The sequence below is a fragment of the Hypoxylon trugodes genome (assembly GCF_022578975.1).
Source record: "Hypoxylon trugodes strain CBS 135444 unplaced genomic scaffold F4822scaffold_7, whole genome shotgun sequence".
NCBI classification, from domain to species: domain Eukaryota; kingdom Fungi; phylum Ascomycota; class Sordariomycetes; order Xylariales; family Hypoxylaceae; genus Hypoxylon; species Hypoxylon trugodes.
Genome location: NW_026250022.1, coordinates 1,567,069 through 1,592,205, shown reverse-complemented (window position 1 = coordinate 1,592,205; position 25,137 = coordinate 1,567,069). Strand labels below are relative to the sequence as shown.

At 45.5% G+C, this 25,137-nt stretch overlaps 9 protein-coding genes across 9 annotated transcripts; 4 read left to right on the top strand and 5 right to left on the bottom strand.

Moving 5' to 3' along the window:
- Positions 1-84: 84 nt before the first annotated feature.
- On the top strand, positions 85-1,123 carry F4822DRAFT_319280 (uncharacterized protein). Its single transcript, XM_051455434.1, has one exon. The coding sequence runs from the start codon at positions 333-335 to the stop codon at positions 1,029-1,031; it is 699 nt and encodes a 232-aa protein (XP_051312297.1). The 5' UTR covers positions 85-332; the 3' UTR covers positions 1,032-1,123.
- F4822DRAFT_410382 (phospholipid-translocating P-type ATPase) lies at positions 1,107-6,326 on the bottom strand. Its single transcript, XM_051458759.1, has 2 exons — positions 2,236-6,326; positions 1,107-2,184 (listed from the first exon to the last, which is right to left on the bottom strand). Exons 1-2 carry the CDS (start codon positions 5,994-5,996, stop codon positions 1,734-1,736), a joined length of 4,212 nt encoding a protein of 1,403 aa, XP_051312296.1. The 5' UTR covers positions 5,997-6,326; the 3' UTR covers positions 1,107-1,733.
- A 704-nt stretch (positions 6,327-7,030) lies between these two features.
- On the top strand, positions 7,031-10,321 carry F4822DRAFT_410380 (uncharacterized protein). The gene is made up of 5 exons (XM_051458758.1): positions 7,031-8,852; positions 8,902-8,979; positions 9,032-9,204; positions 9,260-9,885; positions 9,945-10,321. The coding sequence occupies exons 1-5, from the start codon at positions 7,346-7,348 to the stop codon at positions 9,985-9,987; spliced, it is 2,427 nt and encodes an 808-aa protein (XP_051312295.1). The 5' UTR covers positions 7,031-7,345; the 3' UTR covers positions 9,988-10,321.
- Positions 10,322-13,033: 2,712 nt separating this feature from the next.
- Positions 13,034-15,011, top strand: F4822DRAFT_444901 (uncharacterized protein; the record flags this gene model as incomplete). Its single annotated transcript, XM_051463300.1, has 2 exons — positions 13,034-13,377; positions 13,492-15,011. The coding sequence occupies 2 exons, from the start codon at positions 13,034-13,036 to the stop codon at positions 14,504-14,506; spliced, it is 1,359 nt and encodes a 452-aa protein (XP_051312294.1). The 3' UTR covers positions 14,507-15,011.
- A 264-nt stretch (positions 15,012-15,275) lies between these two features.
- Positions 15,276-15,569, bottom strand: F4822DRAFT_431391 (uncharacterized protein; the record flags this gene model as incomplete). Its single annotated transcript, XM_051461470.1, has 2 exons — positions 15,276-15,434; positions 15,492-15,569. 2 exons carry the CDS (start codon positions 15,567-15,569, stop codon positions 15,276-15,278), a joined length of 237 nt encoding a protein of 78 aa, XP_051312293.1.
- Positions 15,570-16,089: 520 nt separating this feature from the next.
- Positions 16,090-17,548, bottom strand: F4822DRAFT_319262 (uncharacterized protein). Its single transcript, XM_051455432.1, has 2 exons — positions 16,884-17,548; positions 16,090-16,809 (listed from the first exon to the last, which is right to left on the bottom strand). Exons 1-2 carry the CDS (start codon positions 17,298-17,300, stop codon positions 16,189-16,191), a joined length of 1,038 nt encoding a protein of 345 aa, XP_051312292.1. The 5' UTR covers positions 17,301-17,548; the 3' UTR covers positions 16,090-16,188.
- Positions 17,549-18,744: 1,196 nt separating this feature from the next.
- F4822DRAFT_319192 (calcium-dependent phosphotriesterase) lies at positions 18,745-20,759 on the top strand. Its single transcript, XM_051455430.1, has 6 exons — positions 18,745-19,356; positions 19,432-19,586; positions 19,646-20,154; positions 20,224-20,320; positions 20,372-20,451; positions 20,506-20,759. Exons 1-6 carry the CDS (start codon positions 19,183-19,185, stop codon positions 20,721-20,723), a joined length of 1,233 nt encoding a protein of 410 aa, XP_051312291.1. The 5' UTR covers positions 18,745-19,182; the 3' UTR covers positions 20,724-20,759.
- F4822DRAFT_410372 (NAD(P)-binding protein) lies at positions 20,742-21,996 on the bottom strand. Its single transcript, XM_051458757.1, has one exon. It carries the CDS (start codon positions 21,774-21,776, stop codon positions 20,796-20,798), a length of 981 nt encoding a protein of 326 aa, XP_051312290.1. The 5' UTR covers positions 21,777-21,996; the 3' UTR covers positions 20,742-20,795.
- A 289-nt stretch (positions 21,997-22,285) lies between these two features.
- On the bottom strand, positions 22,286-23,634 carry F4822DRAFT_319195 (uncharacterized protein). Its single transcript, XM_051455431.1, has one exon. The coding sequence runs from the start codon at positions 23,443-23,445 to the stop codon at positions 22,294-22,296; it is 1,152 nt and encodes a 383-aa protein (XP_051312289.1). The 5' UTR covers positions 23,446-23,634; the 3' UTR covers positions 22,286-22,293.
- Between the last annotated feature and the right edge of the window lie 1,503 nt (positions 23,635-25,137).

Here is a 25,137-nt window from a genome sequence, read left to right as displayed (position 1 = left end):
TGTCTGTTCCACAGCGCCACCTGTCGCATCGTCAATCGGACGTCCGGGATGGATAGCCAGGGAAAGTACCCCTCCCAACGCTGTCGTCGCCGACCATCTTCTTTAAATAATTTTATGGCGTAACTCCATGTGATGAAGAAAGCCCCTGTCCACTTTCTCTCTTATTCGTATCCACATGCCAACCTATTAAGAACATTCAATTGGGACCTTTCCACTCTTATACCCTTTATCATCGTCTCTCCTAAGCCCCGCAATCCTACAAGTTTACCTCACCAATCCAAAAATTCCCAGGAGTCAATAGTAGAGCAACAACCACGCGAACCACACAAACAATGGCACCAGTAACAGAACTAATCCTCCTTCCCCTCTCCCCCAACGCCTCTCCCGAAACCATATCCTCCGTAATCGCAACCAACACAGCAACCCTCCTAGCGCAACCCGGTTGTCGCCGAGTCCGCGCATCGCGCGTTCATGAAGATGCTTCCAAGCAGCGCTTGTTCGTCGACTGGGATAGTCTAGAACAACACCGCGCCTTCGGCTCCAACGACGAGGAATACGGTCCTTTCCGCGCGCGCATGGCGGGGATCGTGGATACGAGTGCGGGACCCAGGAAGCCGCCTTATCATGTGGAATTCGCGCCTGCGCCGCCGAGTGTGCTTGATGGGAGTGGTAGAGCTAAAGCTCCTGTGGCGGAGGTGTTGCATGCGTATTTCCCGAGTGATGTAAATGAGCAGGCTAGAGCGCGCATCGCGGGTACGGTGCATGAATTCGTAGCTGAGTTGGCGAAGTTTGCGGAAGGGTATACGAGGGAGTATGCTGTAGGCTGGACGGTGGAGAATGATCTTGAGTTCAAGGGGGAGAAGACTCGCGCCCTGCTACTCGTGGTTGGGTGGACTAGTGTTGAGGCGCATTTCAAGGGGCGTGAGGACGAGGGTTTCGCGAAGATTATCCCGATGATTAGGGGGCTTGAGGGGCTTAAGGGGTTGGAAATGTGTCATGTTGCTAACACGACGACGGAGAAGAGTGCTTAGACTGCGTTGAGATGATGCGGTATTTCTTAAGTTATCTACTGGGGGTATTCGGCGGAAACAGGAGACTGGGGGTGGTTACTGGGCAAACTCTCACTTATCATTAGATTAACCCATGCCATCCATAGCTTAATAGGGCCAACAAACACTATATTCATACGATATTCTTTGTATTCAGTCCTCGCCTATGATCGTAGAGCCCACAGCCATGCTCTCGATATTTTCGGAATGCAATGAGCTCTTATGGCGATGTTATCCCAATTCTATACCCGGGCACTATTCGCCGTTAATATCTACGCAATATCTCATTTTTATATTCTCTGTTCCCCCTCGCCTCCGATATCTTCCTGGATTTTGCTGTTTTTTGCTCGTTTCTTGCATCTCCTGCTGGCCTGATTAATAAGCAAGCCCCCTTTCTATAGATTAGCTAATCCACCACTCACGTAAGCAGACAAAGGAAAAGGAGTTGGAAGTTATCCAAATATTAATACTCTAACTATATACTACCGCGTCTATTCCAGTTCCTTGAATCGCTTATGCTAATCCACCATAACGTATTGGGTATCTGTCTAATCCCTGAGATGTCCCAAGAAAAGAAAAACCAACTATCCAAAGCTTCAACCGCTGAAAGGCTACCTAAGTCAAAACTAAATATGTACGTATAAGATATGTCGATCCAAAAAACGCCAGCAGTATGCTCCCGCCTCACAGGACCTTAGCCACATCATCCGGGTCAATAATGTCCTGTTCCCCGTCATCAAGCTCGTCCTCCTCCATACATGTTCTCCGTAGTCGCTCGCGTATAACCGGGTCCTGTTCCAATTCCTGCCAGACCTCCAAACCCCACTCTTCTAAACTGTCCTCGAGACTCCTTCGCTTCCATGGTGGCCATTTCCATGTACCCGCGATAATCATGTTACGTTTTATCGTCTTGTATACGAGTTCGATGGAGATGAGCGCGAGGACGATAACGAAGACTATTGCCCACCATAGCGGGTCCGTACCAAAATTGTCCGTGAACCCTTTTCGGCCTGGATAAGGACTTGATTGTAAAGGATATACCCCAGAGAGAAACGCGTTCCAAGCCCACCAACCGGTAAAGGTCACACCAAAAGCTCCTAGCACAATGGCTGTCTTGTGATGTGTTTCGAGGATACTATGTAATCGTAAGTAGACTGTCGGTTAATGTGGACTTTGACACACTCACAAGATCTTCCAATTGATCCATATAACCCCGACGGTGAATACCAAGTCGCCCAAAGCAAAAAGCGAATCGTCGCGAGCTTGACCAAATACGCTGTACGCAGCCCATACACCAAGCCAAACCAAAGTACCCTCCGTGGCAGCCGCGGCTATCCAAAATACGAATCTTGTTATGTTTAGTTCCCTATTTCTCTGCCCATGTACGTATAATTCAGGAACAGCTAGGAGCGTTTCCGCGCTAAGATCCTGTTCCCATATACCCAAGCATATCACACAAAGACTTGTGAACAGAGCGTTGAATACAGTCAAACTCCAATTTTCGTAGAGACTGGTTCCCGTATATCCGTTGTAGCGCTGGTACATAGCCGTAGGTAGGTAGAAGAACATTTCCTTCCAGAATGTAGTTAAAATGAATTTCGCTGTCCGAACGTAGTTCCAACGGCCGTGAACGAGAAGCAAGCGTTGCAAAAAGCGGAATTGTGCGATGGCATAATCCGCCACACGGGCTGCCTGCAAACCCTCTTTTCCCGAAATTCCAACTCCTACATGGGAAGCAGATATCATTGCCAGATCGTTTGCACCATCACCAATGGCAAGGGTCAGAGCTTTAGGTACTCGTTGCCGTATCGCTTTGACAATCATGGATTTCTGGGCAGGTGATGCACGGCAACAAATAACAGAGTCAATCGAAGGGATTAGGGTGTAGAAGAGGTCTGTAAGATGTACTGATTGTTCGATAACAGCGAGAGTCTGGCCATCGATAACGACCACGCTGTGAGCACATCCTGTTGCGATGTCCTCAGATATATCGGTGATCTGTGTCTCTACTGAGCCTTTTGACGAGTCCAGGATGAATATGTCAGAACCAGGGCGGCATATCCGCGCTGAATGAGCAATATTGATAGCTGTTTCACGTTTGTCGCCTGTAAGCATCCAGATTTTGATGTTCGCACGACGGAGTTTGTCGATAGTTTCGGGCACACCAGTTTGGAGCTTATCCTCAATTGCTGTCGCTCCAACGAGATCAAACGATTGTTCAATTAATTCACCAGCTGCTTCGATCATATCCTGTCGATTCACCAAGCTTGTAGTTGCGTCATTATATATCTTCTTCCATGCTCCATACTCGCTCTCTGTTATAAATTTTCGCGCGAACACAAGGGTTCGTAAGCCTTCAGTAGCAAAATCGTCCAGGTGTTTAAAGCATCGGCTGAAAACCGTTGATTCGTCGTAAAGGGAAGGATCATCGAGAAAACTAAACTTGTCGGGGGTTGGTCTAGGCGATGGCGGACCTAAAGTGGATAGCGTCTTCGTGACATCGAGAGATGTGGTTCGCACAACAGACGGTGGACGAGATCTGTCATCGGAGAGACGCGTCCTGAACCCTTCCGCAGATTTGCTCCTTACTATCGCCGGAATTTGGAGGGAGGTTGGAGATTGCGCGGGTGCTAGGCTATTTCGATTTAATGCAATACTCCGCCGTAAAGTCATGCTTGGACGACCGCCAAAACTATTTCTCACTTCCAGCTGTTCGCTTCTGCGGAGCAATTCGCGTTCGACTTCAACGCTTTTACGAACCTCCGTTGCTTTTTGCAACGCCATGTCAGCCAACTTGAGTCGGGGCAAGATCATTGAATCAGCACCCTTGCAAAAAATACATATTCTCCCATCAGGAAAGCGGACGATAATCGACATGCGCTTTCTCTTGCTGCTAAACTCGATGACATCCAAGATATCATACACCTCTGTCTTCTGTTCGCCGTCCCCAATATCAATCCGTAAGGTTACGATTTGAGACGATCGATGAGCAACTAAATATCCTAGTTCATGGGCAGCGCGGACAAGTGCCAATTCATCTGGCGACGAAGCCTGAAAATCGACAACTCCATCTTTGACCTCTGGCAAGCATGTGTGACAAAGGGCCATGCATAAGATGTAATCCTTGGCTTGCTTTGCAAAACGTGACGTCGGCCTAAGCGTAATATATTCCAATAGATCTTTCGTTGTGACGTCAGGTTGCGGCAGATCCGGACGGCCGGGCGACCTCCACTGTGATGACGACCTTCGCTCAGATCGAGGAGTGAAAACTGACGATGGTGAGGAAAGGGGATATAGCTCGATGTCCTCATGGATGATGCTAGCAACCTCTCTGGACTTTCGTGGCGCTACGAGGGCGTCGTCGGCGTTAAGATCAATTTCCGCTGTTGTCGCCACGGCTTCGGACTGAATATCCATTTCGTGTAACCACGATGTCCCCGCAATACTCATCTTACGGAATTTCATAACATTTTCCGTCAGCGTACCAGTCTTATCAGAGAAGATATAGCTGACTTGACCAAGATTCTCTAAGATGGTATTGGTATTGCAACGAGCTGGTGTATCAGTTGCCTCATGGTACATTTCCACATCGTTGTTCAACAGAAGCATCTGTCCGATTCTCGTAATCTCTAGGGTGATATAGAGCGCGAGAGGGATAACGTTGTTAAACATGATAGCATAACCAATGATGATCTGCTTAAACTCAACAGTAGCCATAGATATATACCAAGAAAATTGTTCGGTGGACCCTCTCCAGATAATATACCCCATGGAACATCCAACAGTCAAAATAATAACATAAAGTGCGAGGGAGATAACAATCTTGTTGGCGATAAATTCCAAGGCAGGCTTTTTCGCGTCGGGATGTTGATTCGCATTCATTCGACTCTTGGACTCCTCTCCTGTGTTAATCGCAAGGCCGATGGCGCACGCGGTATTCCGGAGTGTACTGCCACGATATATTACTTCACTAGATGTCAAGGGAAGCGTTCGCCCGTGGACTGTAACACGCCCATCAAATCGGTATAGATCGGGATTCGGGTCCTCGAGAACAAATTCAGCCTGGCACCTGCGCAGACCCGCGATAGTATTAGTTTCCTTGAAATCGGGAAGAGACTCTCTACTTTTGAGGCTGGTCTCTCCATCTAGGTCCATGGTGTCGATAAATGCTAACCCATTCTCCCCCGTTGCATTTAAAAGAACCAAATCCGCGGGCACAGCCTCATCGCGGACCAATTTGACAATATCACCAACTTTGATATCCTCCCATTTAACTTTTTCCCACTCATACTCCGGGTCAGCTTCGTCGTCTAACTCCTCGACGTCCGTTTCCGTAATCTTGTCCCCACCCATAAACCATCTTCGACTTCTTAGGGACGGTTTTGATTCTAAAGATCTTCGCCTTAGGACTCTCGCAGCATTGGCGTTTTCAAGATTATCTAGTCGATGCCTCTTATAATCATCATACCCCTCCTTGACCATTGTCAGAAGAACGAAGAATATCAAAGGCAAAATAGTGGTATAACTTCCGGTGGTACTTAATCCTGGTATCGCTTGAGGAATTCCTACGCACAGGAAGTAAAAGTTGGCCAAGCGAGTAAATTGGAATATCAATTGCTTCGGTATGAAATCAATTAGAGTATATCGCGAGGTTCGAATCGTATTCGATATATATGGATGGCCGCGTCGCTCATCAATGAGGGCCTGCTCGTGTTCGACTCGTAATGGAATGTGACGTCCATCTTTCGAAGATTCCAAGGGCTTTTGTCGCAATATTATTTCCAAGAAATACTTCTTGTACCATTGCGTAGCGTATTCTTGCGTCGTTCCTCCGAACTTTTCCAATCGCTTCCGAGCCTTCCACGCAACGGTCGAGACGGTATCTACATCTTGCTTCTCTTGCTTCTTTCCAACATCAGAGTCTACATGAGAAGCCATTCGAGGCATTATGCACAGATTGAAGCGAATGAAGCTGCATTGCAAAGCCTTTCGCGAGCACCGATGAAAGGGTGGTCTTCGTGGGAGAATTCTCTCGTAGGAAAATACGCGCCCGCGATGCTAAGAGACGTAATTTCCGAGATGCCGAGCGAGGTGGAAACGGGAAACGAATGTGTGAAACAGGTTGGAACGAGTGTTAGGTTGTGAAAGAATCAACTTTCAAAACCAAATGAACCTTGAACCACCTTCTATAGCCCGTATCGGCTCTCCAACCTCGAATGGGGTTTTGTATTTGCAGCGGTTCGTAGTGGTTGCGTAAATGGTCGGGCAAGATGATGGGCCATTGTTAGACTTTTGTTAGCTATTGGTTAGCCATTTGTGTCGTACTTCCCTGTTTACAATGCCGGAAAAGCCCCGTATTAGCGGCCGCTGCTCCCGTTATGGGGGCTTGGCGTCAATCCTAAACAAGTACCATTTGTCATAGTTTTATGAGGGTTTATACATAAATGTACACAGCACTTGCCCCAAGTGCGTGCATAACGTTGTACAACGTCGGATGACGTTCGGCCAATCCTATTCATTGCCTCGCCCACGAAAGTTCATACCAACCACTCTGTACATGTATAGAGGAGATATTCAAGCCAGCACGCTAATGCACGTGTGGAACTTGATTTGATACGAAGATTCTAGCTCTCATGGAAAAAGATCTATACCCAAATACCTAGGTACTTCCAGGTTAGATTGAATAGATGTATGCAAGATTCAGGTCGAATTTCATGAATGAGTCTCCGAAACACTCTTCGTTAAATTTGGCAACCCAGAGGAAGTGATAAGAGATAGCTGACCTTCTTCATTGAACCAATCATGCGGGACAAGTTTGAGAGGGCTACGTAATGGTCACACAGATGAGTAGTGTGGTCAAGAAAGGAAGGACTTCAATCGTGCAGGTCATGCGCCCAAGTAGAGCAAATACTAAGTCAACCTATTTTAGAGACCGTATTAGTTTAGGTAATTAGAAATAGTAGTTAATGCTCATTACCTATATGACATATAGCCAGATGAATGTTGGATTTTCTGTAAGAAATACGTAGGTACTGAGGTACTTACTAAAGCTGTCCCGCATTAAGTCAGCCATCGACGGGCATTAATTGGAGAAACCTTATGCATGCATGCATGCGCTACTCGAGTTTCACGCGTTTCGAGGAAAGCGATAGCGATAAACTAGGCAATCGCCCTAACAAATATATCCTTGGATATCTAAGTATTAAGCGTATCTAAACTTATCGTTAATACATCCTACTCCACCACTAGAGAAAGATCACCACTCCCTATCACGCGAGCGTCTCGAGCTTTCATGCATGCCTTCTTTTGAACAACCCCTACAAGAGTCCGCAAGTCCTCTTGTTCGATCAGAGGTTGCCATCACGTCCGACCATGACCCCGCCATGAGTGATCAAAAACCCGCGGATCCGCTACCTACTTCACCGACCGTCACAACTGTCTCGTCGGACTTAGAACATGTCGAGGCTTCGAGGAAACAAAAAGATGACGAGACCGACGCAGGCGTACCAGGGCCAAGCGCCTTGGACGGTCAGCCGGCTCAGAGTCAAGATCAGAACATCCTAATAGACCTTCCCAAAGACAAGGTTCCAACAGATCGAAGAACCAACAAAGGAAAGAATACAGAGGTGGAAGATGGGCTAATTAATAATATACACCAAGAAGCGACGCCTGATGTCCCAGTCGACCCTATGGAATCCTCTGTCGCAACTATCAAGCCTGCGAAACCGCAATACCTAACAATTACACCAGTTCCTTACGTCGACCCGACTCCTCCAACTCCAGAAGGGTCCCAACCCCCATCGAGAACCAACTCCGCCCATAGATCGAGGGGACACGGGTTAGAACCATCGCCGACTCGATCCGATGCTGGCTACGACGAGAGGCGTTATCCGAGCGAAGATGAACAGGAGGGGACCTCTCGTTCAGAAATTCAAAGTATTATGGAGCAATTTCCTGAAGATGGCGGTGGCCCGGGAGAAGCCGAAGTGATGAGTCCACGACTGGAAATTACTTCACCGCTTTTAGGTAGCCCTTCGATACAACACCCACCACGAAAGTCCAGCCTCGAGCCCCTTGCTCCGAGTATTGCTCAGCAGTTGCAAGAGATGCAAGGCTTAAGACTCTCAAATACGTCTCCGACCAGCACACGATCAAAGGATAAGTTGATTGAAATCGATGATCAAGGCCCGCCCGTCCCTCCGAAAGATGGTCCGTCGGACGAGAGAGGCTTCCCTGCGGATTCACAGGCTTCATCCGCAGCACCACTACATCGACCACCGCCGCCCGAACCCGAGCCCGAACCAGTGCTTCCGTTTGATTTCCATCGATTTTTAGAGCAGTTGAAACATAAAAAAGCTGATCCCGTAGCGAGATATCTCAAGTCGTTCCTATCGGAATTCGCGAAACGTCAGTGGATGGTTCACGAGCAAGTCAAGATCATCAGTGATTTCCTTGCCTTCATCGCCAATAAAATGGCCCAATGTGAGGTATGGAGCGAAGTATCAGACGCGGAGTTTGATAACGCCAGAGAAGGAATGGAGAAGCTTGTTATGAATAGACTTTATACGCAGACCTTTTCACCCGCAATACCTCCTCCCCAACCTATCCCCGGCGCGAAACCGAAGCGCCGCGGAGGAGATCGACCGATGGGACCAGGACGACGTGGACAGCACCAAGAAGACGTAGAGAGAGATGAAATCCTAGCACAGAAAATCGGCATATATGGTTGGGTTCGAGAGGAACATCTAGATATTCCGCCCTCCAGCGATAGCGGCAAAAGATTTCTCGCTCTGGCTCAGCAGGGTTCGTCTCCAAAAAGTATGGGAATATGAGTGAAGGCTAACACATCCAGAACTTCTTAAAATTAAGTCCTACCGAGCACCGCGAGATAAAATCATCTGTGTTCTCAATTGTTGCAAAGTCATATTCGGTATGAATGAATATATATGCCGCTTATCATATAATACTAACGAATTTGACAGGACTCCTCAAACATAATAAGTCGGACTCTTCCGCCGACTCCTTCATGCCGCTTTTGATCTATGTTGTATTACGGTCCAATCCTGACCACCTAGTTTCTAATGTTCACTACATCCTGCGATTTCGGAACCAGGAAAAACTCGGGGGAGAAGCTGGATATTATCTATCATCCCTTGTATGCTTATATCCGATATCCGTTTTGAATGTCCAAATACTAATCATGTGACTAGATGGGTGCCATCCAGTTCATTGAGAATATGGACCGTACCACTCTAACCATATCAGATGAAGAATTCGACAAGAACGTAGAGGCAGCCGTATCTGCCATCGCAGAGAAGCATCGAGCAGAGGAGCCACCCGTATCACCCCAACCACAACAGTCGGAAAAATCCGGGCTATATCCTCCAGGGACGTCTTCCGCGCGCCCATCTCTCGACCTGGATGGATCGAGCGCGTCGCGTAGATCCACCTCGTCCAATGAAGGCAACGATTCGAGTGAAGAAGGCCCGGCAATCTCTGGACTACTCCGTTCAATACAGAAGCCCCTGTCGTCCATCGGCCGCATATTTTCAGAAGATACTAGTGGTGCCGGTCCCAGTTCTCCCAACCGTTTACCTCCACAGGATACTTCCTCGCGACTTAGCCCGCGACCCAGCATCGAGACTCGACATTCAATGGACGTGCGCCAGCGTCTCTCCGCCGAAGAAGCCGCCGCAAGACAGGCGAGTGCTGAAGTTGCTGAAGCTCAGAGGATACACCGAGCAGAACACAACACCGTCGTGGAGACCCTTGCTGGAATGTTCCCGGATTTAGACCGAGATATTATTAGTGATGTTGTTTATCAGAAAGAGGGAAGGTTAGCTTGTTCATTATATCCCTTAGTATCCCTAGCATACTGACTTATTTGTTCTATAGGGTTGGTCTCGCAGTCGATGCATGTCTTGCCTTAAGCGCATGATTATGATATAAAGAACGGTGAAATAGGACTCCATAGAGCGACGATGAATTGAAATGGAGCAGGAACGTAAATTAGATATCTTCAAATAGTCGAAATGGGCATATGAGGTGTTAACGTCATCGTCCTCATATGTCGCCTTCAACTCGGTGATACTCGCATTTTAGGTGCTACCCCTATCCAAAAGACTTAATCGTGAATGAAGGTATACCCCGCAGTAACATCTACTAAGTACCTAGGTATACTCGATCAAGTAATCCTACCCCTATAACCATTTTTAAGATACTAGTCGAATAGTCGGGTAGAGGGAGTTGCCCGTTACGACATTGTGCGCATTTCTATCCTCCTAAGATATAATATAATTTGTCTCAGCATACGGCATCTACTACACTGCGAATTATAAACTAGTTTTGTAGTCTTTGATTACCTAATCCTGTGTTGCCGGAAGCATTCGAGTCTCTTCATACAGCATGTCCCCAAGTGCCGACCTACTGACAGAATTAAATATAAGAACATCACGATACATATTATAATCTATTAATAACTAAGAGAGATCCGACCGAAACCGTCCCGAGATCACTTCCTCTCCCCGAAGAGCAAGACGCATATAGTAAAGGAGTTGCTCGTCAATGAGCCCGATTAACTCTTACGTATTAGGGCACTATTCTTCAGTTAAGAATATTCGCCTAATATCATCCTCACCCCTGCTATTCTTGGTAACTTTTAACTTCACAAACTAAGAAGCACAATTCATCAAACTCACAGGTTAATTAACATACCATAATTATAGTAAAACTTAGCTATTAAAACACCTAGATTCATGTGACCACCGTATGTGTCCTTTCTCAGGCATTCAACACCGATATGTTTTAAGAAAAGTTAGTTTACCTAGCTATCTTATACACGAAGCAATCCACTCTTCTTTCTGATTATTCGGAAGATACATGTTATATAACCACTGTTAACTGTCATATTAGATGTACCTAGTTTGAAGCGCTATGTCGTGGCTATCCGTGAGACGATAGGAGATGGGCTATAATCCCCTGCAATAATCCTGTCGAAATCTCAGTTGTGTATGTAAAGCCAAACAAAAATCTATGCAGCGTCGTTCGCATACGTCGAGGTAGAATATTACACTGTGTAGGTTTTTTATTTTTTCTTCTTTTTCTTCTTCTTTCTGCCTTTTTTTTTTTCTTCATCCCTTTTTAAGCAAAGTATTGAACACTGTGCGTGTGGTTACGTAAGCACCCCTTACCCCTTTTCAAAACCCAACTTACACATTGGACTGACCACGACTCCTATGGTCACTTCACATTTAGAAGTCAACCCGAGCAGGTATATCAAGTGTAGACACGTGTTGGCAAATTTTCTGTATTGAGTCACTTTGTTTGTAAATTGTAGGAAAGCGTTTTTCCTAATTTATTTATTATGTGGAAATTTCTCCTTGGCTTCGAGCACCATCACCCCTTTTGTGGGCAAACATACTGTATGTATCATAAAAATAAAGGAAGAAGTAGACAGTGTGAAAATGAACCATTAGTACCCCCTCATAGGCCATAGGAGATAGCACATCAAACAATTCTTCAAGTACAAAATAACACTCGGGGCAACTACTCTGAATAGTATGTTGAAAATTCGTGCTACTAAATGAAATAAAATTGCGTACGGACTTACAAGAAAACGGAAAATAGAGGAAAAACATAATAAGATATACTGTACAAACATAAGAACGAGGAAAATTTTAGTAGGAGAAAGCTAGTAATTATGGTATCTAATGGATCACTTATACCTCTCAGACCACATAGTAGAAATGATTCAATAGAAACTTCATACAAACACTGAGAAAATACGACCATATCTAGCCTCAATGGCTGTGGAAAAGTGCGTGTATAGTGCAAACATATATTTGCCCTCATCCGTTGTGTTCATGGAAACATAATTTTCTTTGGAAGTCCTTTCTATAAATGTGTGGGATATGAGAAGATCCATCCTCCCTTATTCACTCATCTACAGACCACTCTATACTCTCCAGATCACTGCTCTTCTCAGTATTCTTCGCTACTTTTCTCTTCAGTACTTTCTTCTTTGCATCTATTCCCTTTCAACTACACGTCGTGACTTGCGAGATCACCTTACCTACCGATCCTAGTCACTCAAGCTTTGATCCTAGAATCTAGATTCATTATGCCGCCCAGCAAGCAACACCACTGTCCCCTTCACGAAAAGGGACAAGGTAATTGTCGCCGAGGCTACGCTCACGGTGTGGCTCACTGCAAGAAACACCAGTGGGTTTGTAAAGATCATCTTACTTACCAGCTTCTCCAAGAAACCTGCAACTGCTGCGGAAATAATCCGGCCAATCAAGGAGACGGAACCGACAGCGACTGCGAGAGCAAGAAAATCGAGGACAACAAGAAGATCCAGGACAGCAACAAGGGAAAGAAAGGGAAATCCGGCAGTAAGAAGAAGGGCGCCAAATAGAACGCCAGCCAAGAGGTACGTCTTAATCTTTGAAGTTTGGATTTTAATATGCAATGACCTCTCCTTTATGTTATAAGAGCATTACATCATTTCATTTCCCTTGAAAACTACTTATTATTGTCATTTTTGATGGTCAAACGTTTCTAGGCTAACTCGATTTTCAGGGGTAAGTACCTGGCTAAGGTACGTACCCTAAGGGGCACCGTGTGGGCCCGGCTACAGTGCAGCAACCAGTTTGCACCATACAAATACACGCCTATCTATTTGTTTCCTCGTTTGCCTCTGACTCCCAATTCTTTATCTACGACTATACTCCGACAACCTTTTCCCGACAACCTTTTTCTTTCTACCGATTCTTTCCCTTTACGAACTTTTCCTTTTGCGACTTTTTATCCTTCTACGACTGCTTTCTCATCACGGCTTCTTTTTCTTCCTATTTTCACAATCAAATCACGCCGCCACGGAGACTCCAGGATCACACCCTACGACTTATAAATCAGCCGTCTCCGTCACGGGAACATCGTCTCGTCTTGTAATTCTTTCATCTACCTCGACCCAAGTAGTAAAAATGCCGGCCCTACGCTACAATACACAGTCCACCAATCCTTCGTACGACGATCCGGAAGATGATCGCGATGGCATATTCTATGTTGGCACCATATCCAACGATGGTGACACCAAGTCAAAAGGAGAGATGCTATCAGAGAAGTGGCTACCCAAAGCAGTGGCCCTGTGCAAACATCTGTGGCCATCTGCGAAGCACGACACTCTTCCAGTAAAATATCTCGCCCACGGAAGCAACAACCTTGTTTTCAGTTTTACGATGATGATCATAGACGATGAGTCGGTTGACTATATCCTACGAATTCCCGAGGCTGAGGATGCCATTCGCCGCTCAGTCGCTATTCTCGAGTAATTGACCAACTTTCCCGAGCTTAACGCACCTAAGGTCATCACATGGGATGCTGCCTTCAATAACCCATTAAATAATGGCTTCATCGTATTGTCGCGCTTACCTGGCAAAAGCCTTGATGCAGTCTTCGACGGACTTTCCCATGATCAAAGGTTACTACTTGCAAAGCAATTGGCTCAATTACACAAACGAATCGAGTCAATCACAAACCCGGTCGCTGGTACAATCAATGTCCATGAGACCAATTTCCAGCCTGGCGATGACCCCGGTCCTCGAACATTCCTGGATCTTCCAGGAAGCGAGATATGCCCCAATTCATGTAACCCGGTCGACTGGTCTCATAGTGAGAACGAGTTCATATCCCTCGATAGACTACGACGCGACATTATGCTGGCAATCATCCAGCGCCGCAGATATCAGGCAAAGTACCGGAAAATGCCGTGGCTTTTCAGGTATAAGATCTATCGTAGATGCCAGAAAATGGTTGAGAGTATGACAAATTTTGGGCTCTTTAAACCACAGAATGACATAATATCCCTCGTCCACCCGAATCTCTGGCCTCGCAACATTATGGTCGACTTCACTCCGGATATTGTCATCACTGGAACGCTGGACTGGGATGAAGCCATGTTCGCGCCCAGATTTGTCAGTCGAATTCCTCCGCGATGGCTATGGTGTTCGTGTTCCGAGGATGAGGACTCGTCTAGATACACCGGATTTCAGATGGAACCTTTGGATCCGAAAGAGAATAACCCAGACTCACCGGAGAATGCAGAAATCAAACGAGTATTTGATGATGCTATGGGGAAGAGTTGGGTATCAGAGGCGACGGGAAATGGTTACGCGATCGCGAGGCAGCTTTACATGTTTAGCTTACGGACAGCTTTCCAACAGGGCTGCTGTATTCCTCGTATGTTTAGGACAATCAAGATATGGAACCGCCTACATACTGCTATAACAAGCGGATCAGATCATTCCTTAGAAGCTATATACCAGGAAAGTTATAGCGACACGGACGAGGAGAATCACTCAGAGAATGAGTATTCGGATAACGAGTATTCAGACGACGATGATTCGGAGCACGATGATTCTGAGGAAGGAAACCTAGACCACCCCGAATACGACTAAACAAATATTTAATCAAGCACGAGATGAGGTTTTCTCATTGGGGAGGGGCCATTTTCGGGCCACTCATAACTCAGGGCATTTCTGGCGAAATACTGTCATGGACGGCGCATAGAGAGGGACGACTCAACGGCTTTAGGGAGGGGTGGAGGGATATTTGCGCACTTTTCCTTTGCTTTCTTTGCTTTTACATCTTTTCCTTTTCCGGTCATATAAAGGAGTTACGAGTCAACTGGCTAGCTTGGAGATGCCATGGAGAAAACGATCGACAGGGAGGGAGGGATGGAAAATACGACGGTCTACAGTTTTTCTAGCTCAGAGCATACTTCTGATATCTAGATCACCTCCGCGATAGACCGCGTTTCGCTTATACTACTATATTTGCCCATCTTTGTACGATACGAAACCGTGCCAAACCACTGTGCATTAATGGTAGCACCCAGTAGAAGCCAATACAGGCACGTGAAACCCAGTAACTTAAGAAGTTGAGTCAGCTCTAGCAATTATGGCCGCTCTACTAATTTGTGCTGCAGTAAAATTCCTCTTAGTACCCTTACATAATGCAGCTGGTTTGGACCATAGGTTGGCATTATCTTCATAGAACGACGAGCCATTACTAAGTCGTTCCTCCCAGCACGGAGCAGACTACCGAGCTAGCACGACTTACTAGAACACATTCAATTTGTAAAGAAATTAAGAAATTTGAGTGTAATTTGTTTTATTGACAATGACGAGGAATCAGACCTAAACTATCCTTTTATAATAGTTCTATTTAGGCCTTACTTGTCGAGCAATACACAACCTGGCCGCCCAAGAGGAGCATAGCAAACGCCAGGCTAGGCTTCTCGCAATCTAGAATCCCCATCTCAAGAGCATTCTTGACGCTCTCCGTCAATCGCTCCAATGCCTCAGGAGTTTCGACAGGAACACACTTACAATAGCAAGTATAGTCAAGGTCAACGGGCGCTATGCCTGAGCCTAACCGAACAGAGCATCCAGTGTCGGGCCTATAGACAATAGGGGCCTTCTGTGCCTCGGGAATAACTTCACGGGTGGTGACGGCCATTTCTACTGAGTATGCTTCGGTTTGTAATTAAATAAATGTTTTCCTCTTGTTCCCTTGAGTTGGTGAGATGCTTGGTGATGAATCTACGGAATCTGGGCTACTTGGCCGGGGTTTATAAGTACTGCACTCAACAATAATCGTTAGCGGAGAGTTCCTTCAGTGTATAGAATAAAGGCATTGTTGACATGATTATGTACAAGGTGAAGGGCCATGAAATAACTATTGTGTGCTCCACTGTTGTTCAAAACATTTCCCTTGTGTTGTTGTTGGATACGTGATTGTATTCATTAGTCCCCCCTTTTGATATTCTTTGTGTCAGCCACCCATACTAGAACAAAGACACGGACATGCCGGTAATTCTAGCACTCATTTCGTCTGATCTAGTGCTAAACTACCATGACCCGGTATTTTACGACGGCGTCTCATTAGAGAAAGCCTAGATCTTCTTGGCAGTCGTTAATTTTAAGTAGTCCGGCCCGTAACCTTCATTGAAATTACAAGAGCACCGGATACATCATGTCAGCTCGATTGAAAATGTTTTTTTTCATCCAGAGGTCTAATAACAATCGATTTAACTATAGTATTCTACCCCCAACTCCCCAAGCTCAACGCGTCTAACTTATGCCGTGAACTTCATCGGCATCTTCTGCCCCGGTAGCTCTGATAGCCATCCTTCTGTATCTTCCATAACAGTGTTCTGTACAGAGCACTTGTTCATGTCAGCAACAGTCTGGGTCTTCAAAACTCCTTGTACGCCCGGGCTTCCACATTTGTGGAACATGCAAGAATCGTTCATAGCGCGCTGTAGGGAATCACCCTTCCAGCCGAAGACGTAGTCCGCGTGGGTTCCATATCCTTTGCTGTCTGAGTATGACCAGACAAAGGGTTGCTCGCCGTTCTTTGGCCACATGTTGTTGAAACCCGTCGTATTCCACATGGTCTCGTAGGCCAACTGGGGCATGCGAACTGGGTGAGATGCAGGGCAAGGACCTGCTTCTTGGAATGCGCCCTTGACCGTGTTGTACATGTGGGACTGGTGATCGGGGCTGTCAAGATTCTTTCCATCCCAGCATGATGGGAAGTGGAAAATGGCCATAATTCCTGCGGGGCAAGGCTTCTTGGGGAAGTCAGGAGTCTCGCTGCCTCGAGTAAGGATGTCCTGCAGACAAGTGTATCGAAGGCCCGGTGTCGTGCCGTCGAGGGTGGTAACGGTAGGACTACCGACTGTCATGCGGAAGCCCTAAGGAAATATTAGTCTACTCCGGCTCTACGACTGACTCCGAGAGAGATCTAAACATCTAGTATTTAACTTACAGGTTGGAAAGCAGTAATGTGTTTGTCGCCATTACCACCGAAGTCCTTTTGGGTGTAGTAGATAGTCATACCGCCTTTAATTTCTGGTGCATCACGACCCTCGGTACCCAGTTGAGCATTTGGGTAGATTGGGACTCGCTTGTAGGACCCATTCTCGTGTTTAAAGTAAAGAGCTGCTGTCCAGTAATTCGAAAAGTCCTCAGTGTAAGCACACGTCGTGCATGTACCCTTCTCTCCGATGTCCCCTTCCATAGTCGCGTTGAATGCATTTCCGCCAACAATTTGGTGTACGTGAGCTGAAGGAATATTACCGGGCTCAACAAGCGGGTCTAGGCGCTGGATAGACACTGTTGAACATCCGAATCGGAGACCAGCCTGGGATAACCCAGCTTGAAGTAATAGGAGATACCACTTCATTTTGAACGTGGATTGTTAGTCAACGTAGCCTATCTTGGTGAACTTGATGTCAAAAACATATATCAGGTAAATGGTACTCCTTGACTTATGTTTAAAATTGGCAACTACTCTACCACTTGTTTATTGAAAGTGTAGGGCCTGGACATTTAGCCTTATATATAGGTAGGCAGATCTTTTTACAGATAGACCGCAGTCATTTAATCAAGAATGATATTAATTAGCCTATCCCCTTTCAGAAAATTTGAAATACATAAATCCGGGTAATTTATATTCAGAAAAATACAACTGCCGAAATGCCAAGGCGTTCTGTTTATATATTGAATATAGTTTACGATTTCCTATATCTTCTTCTGATGGAAAAGTATTTCAATAGACAATCTTTCACCAGAGCCGATGCTTGGGATATTCTTTGTAATCATCGCTAGGCATATGGGCCGCGCGATAACTCGATTGTTTAAGATTCCGGTGATATTAATGTGAGGGTTTGACCTACAAAAAAGGCCCGATAAGTTAAGAAGTGCCTATCAGTAAGAGAGATGTGAAGATATGAAAACTTGATAAGATATCTAAACCCGCTAGCTTCGAGATTTATTTTGGAAAAAGCAAGTCAATAGTTCGTTATCGAGATATATACGAATCAAGATATACGAGACTTCTTGTTAATATCTAGATGGTGGTATATTTAAGACACAACAGTAGAGTTAGTACTCATAATCATATCATGAAGGTTTCTGTCAAATCCAATGGCTACATTCCGAAATCTTATCCTACCCCTTTTACCCCTTTTTCATTGCCATTAATGTTAGCGCCATAGACAGGATCCTATTATGTAAGAGTACGGAGCATTGATTCAAAGATTCAGAAAGTGCAAAGAGAATTATCTCATATTAATATCGAAGTGAGAGAGCGATACGTACATTACTTATAGTTGTATTGATTCAGCCCCTTAACCCCTATTCTTACCTAATACAATGATTATATAATGATATCTTTATCTAATACCTTCATTACATAACGCGCTTGTTACCTAATCTTCCAACCTTATTACCTAATTTAAAAGTTGACTAAGCGGAAAGATTACCTAAGATCAATATTAGATAATAGCAAAAGTGTTAGGTAATGATAAAAATCAGGCTTGAATGTGCTTACATAAAGTCTTGTCCTTGAATATTGATGTTAGATAGGGTAACAAGATGCATGTGTCCACTAGATGCTTTTCAAAGAATGGGATCATCTGTGATGATATTCCAGAGATGGGAGCTCCTTCTTTCATTCTTGGGCATTCTTAAGCAATTGAGAGAACGATTTAGGAATCCATTTATGATCCAAAGAAGATTAGATCCGCTGACATAATATGCTGACATAATGTCTTCTTATACAACACCGAAGCCTATACTTGTTACGTAATGATATTCATGACGTAGATGATCGTCTGTTCCCCCATCTTCTCCAGAGCCAAGCGAATAGCCGTACCCGCTGCGATTCCCCGCATTCTGTATCCAATAACCGAACTACTGGACCTAGAGCCCCGGTTGTGACCCCGTACCTGAGAACCACATGCTATGAGCAATTCCTTGGAAACGGGGGTGATGAAGAAGCGGTCTGGTGGAGTAGCCGTTAGATGTTGATTGTCAAGCAAACCATTTGTACCAGATTAACCAGGATCTTCTTATGCTTCCCCACATCACCAACCTCGTTCTGCACAAAGCAGTACAAACTTCCCGGAGCTTACCTAGGTAAATTCGATTGAACCGACAGCTAATGTCTTTGTCCCTCAGGTGCCTGGATTTCTAACCCTTGCAGCTTTGTTTTCGGAGCTATAAAACATCAAGCCCCAAGCTACAAGTGACGCCAAGGCATTAGAGACAAGAACATTGGCAAGATGGCGTCCCTTTTGCTTCTAGCTGTTTTAGCGCCATGTGTGGTTCAAACTTATAGCGTTAACCATGAACAACTATCTAAGCGCGAAGTTCCAGATCAAGCTCAGATTATTAGCTGGAAGTCGTTCAATGTCTTACCCAACGTTCTCCCACCAACACTATCCAACGCTTCTACGGTGAGACACCAGCGTTTCTTCTGAGACATTTAGCTATTAATTCCAAGAAGATCATTTCAACTAATTTTTGGGAAGCTTTTCATACCACCTGGATATGACTTAGAATCGCTGACGGATAAACCATTCCACATCTACGACGATGAATTCTACGATGTCATTGGGACAAACCCCACCTTGACACTCATCGCCAATGCAGGAACAAATCCCTTATTCCACGAAGCTACCGTATGGTATGTTAGAAAGACTCGAGTATAACCACGAGTCCAGCAAGCCTAATGTCCTATTTTAGGTACCCGCCTACGGATGACATGTTCTTCGCGCAAAACGCAGGAGTTCCGGCAGCTGGAACTGGCTTAAACAAATCCAACATCATCATGAAAATATCTGTTCCCGAAGCTGCTGCTGTCTCACACCTTCGTAACGCAACAGGGTCTGTGAAAATCCAAACAGTTGACGCACCTGCGATAAAGAATACGAACGGTGGTACAAATTTCCAAGGTCAGATCCTGTTCCTAGCAGAGGGACAGGGTGACAACGAGACTTCAAACCTCGTCCTCATGAATCCAAGAGAGCCTTATAACACCACTGTGGTTCTTAACAACTATTTCGGCCGTCAGTTCAACTCATTTGACGATGGAGCCGTTAACCCACGTAACGGGGAATTATACTTTACCGATTCTCTCTATGGTTATCTGCAAGACTTCAGACCCGCACCGGGACTCCGACTCCAGATATATAGATATAATGGTGATACTGGTGCAGTCGCTGCGGTCGCAGATGGGTATAGCCTTCTCAATGGTATGGTTACTAATCCAATCGGATTCTCCGTCGCTTTATAATGATTCGCTCTAATTCGTTTGTTACTAGGGATAACATTTTCTCCAAATGGTTCATACGCGTATGTTACGGATACCGGAGCCTTTGCGGGTGTATGGGGTTGGAATCTCACTAGACCTGCAAGCATGTACGTGCCCCCGAATTATTCAAATATTGAGCTCATCTAATGAGTTCATAGTTATCGTTACGACGTAAAAGAAGACGGAACGTTCGAAAATCGCAAGCTCTTCGCCTATACCGAGTCGGGTGTTGCTGACGGTACGTAATTCAAATACCTTTAACGAAGACCCTAGTTCACTCACCATTATTTAGGTATCCACACGGATAGCAAGGGGAACGTCTATGGGGGCTGCGGCGACGGTGTACACATATGGAACCCGTCCGGAAAACTCATCGGGAAAATCTTCCTAGGAAAGACTTCCGCGAACTTCCAGTTCGCTGGCGAGGGAAGATTGGTTATCTTGGCAGAGGAAGAACTCTATTATGCGACTGTTGCTGTGGGGGGCAGTCAATACATCAGTGACGTTTAATTCTAATATCGCCTGACATGCGTCTGGTTGTTCAAATAATTACGATTCATACCCTAATTAGTTAATTATACATTACGACTTCAAGGAGTCGATGTACTGCTTGACAAGCGTATCTGCACTCTCATCCTTGACCAATCCCAGCTTCAGAGGCGTAGTGGTATCGAGCTCCGGAGCCCAGCTCCGCAATATCCGCTCGAGATCCGGGTTCGTCTCTTCCTTGAGATACTTCAACTTATCCTCTCCTCCATATTTTGCTAGTGCATCCATGAGCTCCTGCGTAGATACCGATATCCCCGGTACATTGATATGACGGATATGCTTCGGTAACTTAGAGCTCTCCATATTTAACACCCTAATCAAGTTCTCTTGTAGGATATTCGGGGAGCATAAAAACGACTTAAAGGACCGATCCTTCAAAGGCACGACGCATTCTTCCCCCTTCATAGGCTCACGAATCATCCCCGACAAAAACGAGGACGCTGCATTCGTCGGCCGACCGGGCCGTACCGACACAGTCGGGAACCTTAGACTGAAAGCATCGATAAACCCCTTTCGGTGCATATCATTGATGAACACCTCCGTCATCAATTTATGCGCACCATACGTGCCCTCCGGCGTCGGCGTCACATCATCCGTCACCACGCCCGCCGGCAGCGGTTGTCCGTACACGGCCTGCGAGCTGGAGTATATAACTCGGACCCCCGGATACGTGTTCCGCAACGCCAACAGCAAATCGCGCACACTGTTCACATTGACGCGAAGTGACAGATCCCAGTCCGCTTCGGACCCGGCGGACATAATGCCATGGAAAATGAATATGGCGTGCAGTGGACGCGCGGTGGCCAGGAGCTGTGACACGAAGAGCGGATCACTGATGTCGCCTTTAAGCGTCGTCGCGTTTTCCAGATACTTGACGCCGGACGGGATGGGAGGTTCTACGATGTCCGTGAGAATGAGACGGTATCCCGGGTCATTCAGAAGCCGGGAAGCAAGGAGTGGGCCGATGAACCCTCCCGCGCCCGTTACGATGATGTTCTTGGGGATCGGCGCCATTGGGACAGGGGTTGTTTGTTAACTATTAGTTTCTGCGGGTGTTGATGAAGAGTATGTATTGACGAGGATGTGGTTAATTTATTTTGTTGTTTTGAATTAGAATAGTTGCAGATCTTCTACCCTCGGTATAAATGACGGCGTGGAGATCGGAGGAATGATGCTTGGTACTCGGTGGGGAATGAAGAGGGACTGCGGGGTTGAGGTGTGGAGGTGGAGATGGAGAGGAGGGAAGGAAAGGACGACATCGTTTGTTTTCGGCATCTCGGGCTGCGGAGTATAACTTTATGGATCTTAGTATGTTATGCGTTGTACTACGATTTACGTCATTCTGATGTGCCCCGAGGATTGAATATATTACGTGAAGTTATCACGGGGATACCCAGCGAAAAGTCACGAAATTCAAGAGCTGCTCGGATAATCATAAAAATAGGAATTGACATATTGGTACATTATTTCTCGCCTATAGAAAGACTATCTTGGGTTAAATCTAGTGCTAGCTAGCCTATCGGACGAACCTTTAAGGGGAATCAAAGATGTTCCCACCCGACTGATGATGTGTCGAAGTCTCGACGGACTCAAAACCAGCATGTCCTGTTGGATCACGCAAGTCATCTCCGTCTAGGAGATCATCTTCCCGCAGTTCCTCGTCGTATTGCCCTTGGTCATCATTATACTCTGACTCATTAAAGGCCGCTTGTGGGAATACTTGGCCTTTGGGCTGCTCCCAAAAGGAGCGCCTTGCCTTAATATGGTCTGGGTCTCGTTCCGTGTGGACAAAAAATACCTGGATTCCCAACAAAGCTAGTTTGTTAATCCGGTAAATGAACGACGAAATTCGGTATCGTCTCTCTTCGGATGCAGGGAAGACCTTTTTCGCAAGGCCGATAGTGTTTCTGTCGATATAGGCCTTTCGACTTTTGCTGAATTTTAGCTTATGAGCTTCAAGCAATGTCTTCAGTACATGCTCATTAAGTTGAGTATAGACCACGAGTTGAAACCGCCATGATTTACCAGCAAAATATTCGCTGTTGGTATAAAGATAATCTTTAACGAGACTCTTTCGATATGGAACGAGTTTTTTCTCGACATGACGAAGGCACTCGACTACACTTGCGATCTCCGCATTATCGAGATTCCAATCCATGCTACACTCGTCGGGTTTTGACTTAGAAACGTAGGAAGCCGTCATCGGCGAGGCAGGGTAAAATTCGCCGAAGAAGAATGTTGCTGAACATTCGATCTGGTTAGAGGTGCGCGAAAACTTATAAGGCCTAATTGCGACTTGAACATATCGCTCCATGTTCGTGCAAATATGGGACGGATGGGTCGTTAATTGGCCACCCGGGCTAAAATAGCATAACCTACAGTCTTCGCAGGGCTGGTTATTAAATTCCGTATGAAACTGAGGCAACATATGGTCCGCGAGTTTAACCTGGTCCTCTGGACTCAGTCCACAGTGAAAACCTAGGATTGCAGAAGTGTTGTGAAACATTTCAAACTTCGGCTCAACAATAAATGCAGACTGTTTACAGCGTATCCCGCTTTGGGTTTCTGGATTCGGTATATGACCGCTAATGCCGGCATTGATACTGTGCAGACATTCCCAGCATGTCAGCCGGTGATGCGGCATGCAGTAAAGTCGGCCTTGGAAATGAGCCATCGAAGCCATAATTTCTAAATTGAATAAATTGACTTTAAGTCTGTTCACTTACTGAAAGATAATGTCTTGGTGTTGCTTTGATACTGCTTACAGATAGTATGTTGGTGATGATGCTTAGGATTGGGATCAGAGTAGGAGGGAAGTATGGCGGCCATCGTAGAATATATACTGCCTTCTCGATTGTACGTTGTTATGCATTGTTACCGAACATTACAGCTGTTGGCGAACAGCATAGGTGTTTTCAATATTCCCGATGTGAGCCTGTGTTCGCCAAAAGCCTAGTAGTTTCGGAACAATGTCTTTGCCGGTTAGTCGGTAGTCATAGTAGACGAGGGTAGTTACCCAGGCAGCTATGTAGCCATCTAATGAATATTAATAGTACCCATCATGGATAAACGTCAAATGAATTCACGCTACTTTTCAAGGTATTTATATTTCCTTCTGACTCTCGCTTGGAGGCATGAATTGCACCACGTAAGGCATCCATGGTGTCTGTCCGCTGGCTTGTTCGCCACGTGGGCATCGTCAGGTCTAAGACAATGATACATCAGAAGGTGAAACCATACGGAGGTTTTTAAAAAAAGATTGAGGATTCATATGAAGCCTGCGTAGTGGGCAGTGGGTTCATGCAATGTGAATCGCCACTTGGTAGTTGAACGATGTAAAGATCTAGATTTCATCTTGTCTTTGTGAAATCAAAGATCGTCGACAGTTTCAAGATATCGAACGATGATCAATTAGATTTACGCACCGCCGAGTAGATAAAAGGTCTAGATGACGATATAAATCTAGATATACCATCATGTTATCAAAACGATGACCAAGATCTATAGATATTTTAGACTGACGATGTTGAAATTGGTGGAACTATCGCGTGTGATAAGACGTGAAAAGATCAAAAGGGTTTGGGCGTGGGCTCAGGCGGAGATTTTCAAAACAATTGCTCGATGAGATGACATAATTGGAGATAGCAGATAGCATTAGCGTCATAATATGCGGGACGCCAGGGTTTTAACGGGGCGGATGATCGCTAGGGTTGTACTAAATCCCTGAGGCTGGCAAGCCGCTAAACCCGAAACAACTATATTATGTACGATCCCGATACAATACCTAATACCATATGGTCGAAACTGGCCAATCAACAGCTTATCTTTTGCTACCTTATCTCTATTGGCGGCGACACCGAACTAACAGCACCGGCTTAACTCTAGGAATGTACGTAGTTTAATATGCACGCGGCAAGAAAGCTGAGGTTGTACTCCGGTAGTGTGGGGGAAGTCCTTTCCAGCTCAAGACGTACGTGCATATCGCGCGTGCCCCGTACCATGCGGACTACGTACTTATGTCGTGGGCGCAAGTTCCAGGGCAGCAAGGTTCTATTACTATTAAAAATTACAATCCGTACTTATATACATGAATGTATACATATATACATATACATATGCAGTAGGGATTAATCTTTTATCGGCTTGAAGGATGTAATAATTTCTTTTCTCTTTCCTTTTCAATCTCGTGTTATCTATTCTAGTGGAAGAACGTATATAACATATTTCTATTTCTTCTACCTCGTCCCGTTACATTTTCTGGAACTCTTTCTTAATATCTTCTTTCTATTAGAGTTATAAAATACTAAATATAGGAACCGATCTACCTCCACCTGGAGTTTCGACAAATGAAGCTTCATAACTCATAAGACGAACT

What these genes read in the sequence shown, in the direction of transcription:
- F4822DRAFT_319280 (XM_051455434.1), top strand. Translation starts at nt 333, where the DNA reads ATGGCACCAGTAACAGAACTAATCCTCCTTCCCCTCTCCCCCAACGCC.
- F4822DRAFT_410382 (XM_051458759.1), bottom strand. Translation starts at nt 5,996, where the DNA reads ATGCCTCGAATGGCTTCTCATGTAGACTCTGATGTTGGAAAGAAGCAA. An exon ending in TGGATCAATTGGAAGATCTT is followed by an intron (nt 2,185 to 2,235) that starts GTGAGTGTGTCA and finishes ACGATTACATAG; the next exon opens with TATCCTCGAAACACATCACA.
- F4822DRAFT_410380 (XM_051458758.1), top strand. Translation starts at nt 7,346, where the DNA reads ATGCCTTCTTTTGAACAACCCCTACAAGAGTCCGCAAGTCCTCTTGTT. An exon ending in TTGTTGCAAAGTCATATTCG is followed by an intron (nt 8,980 to 9,031) that starts GTATGAATGAAT and finishes CGAATTTGACAG; the next exon opens with GACTCCTCAAACATAATAAG. An exon ending in GATATTATCTATCATCCCTT is followed by an intron (nt 9,205 to 9,259) that starts GTATGCTTATAT and finishes TCATGTGACTAG; the next exon opens with ATGGGTGCCATCCAGTTCAT.
- F4822DRAFT_319262 (XM_051455432.1), bottom strand. Translation starts at nt 17,300, where the DNA reads ATGAAGTGGTATCTCCTATTACTTCAAGCTGGGTTATCCCAGGCTGGT. An exon ending in ACATTACTGCTTTCCAACCT is followed by an intron (nt 16,810 to 16,883) that starts GTAAGTTAAATA and finishes ATATTTCCTTAG; the next exon opens with GGCTTCCGCATGACAGTCGG.
- F4822DRAFT_319192 (XM_051455430.1), top strand. Translation starts at nt 19,183, where the DNA reads ATGGCGTCCCTTTTGCTTCTAGCTGTTTTAGCGCCATGTGTGGTTCAA. An exon ending in CACTATCCAACGCTTCTACG is followed by an intron (nt 19,357 to 19,431) that starts GTGAGACACCAG and finishes ATTTTTGGGAAG; the next exon opens with CTTTTCATACCACCTGGATA. An exon ending in TGGGTATAGCCTTCTCAATG is followed by an intron (nt 20,155 to 20,223) that starts GTATGGTTACTA and finishes GTTTGTTACTAG; the next exon opens with GGATAACATTTTCTCCAAAT.
- F4822DRAFT_410372 (XM_051458757.1), bottom strand. Translation starts at nt 21,776, where the DNA reads ATGGCGCCGATCCCCAAGAACATCATCGTAACGGGCGCGGGAGGGTTC.
- F4822DRAFT_319195 (XM_051455431.1), bottom strand. Translation starts at nt 23,445, where the DNA reads ATGGCTTCGATGGCTCATTTCCAAGGCCGACTTTACTGCATGCCGCAT.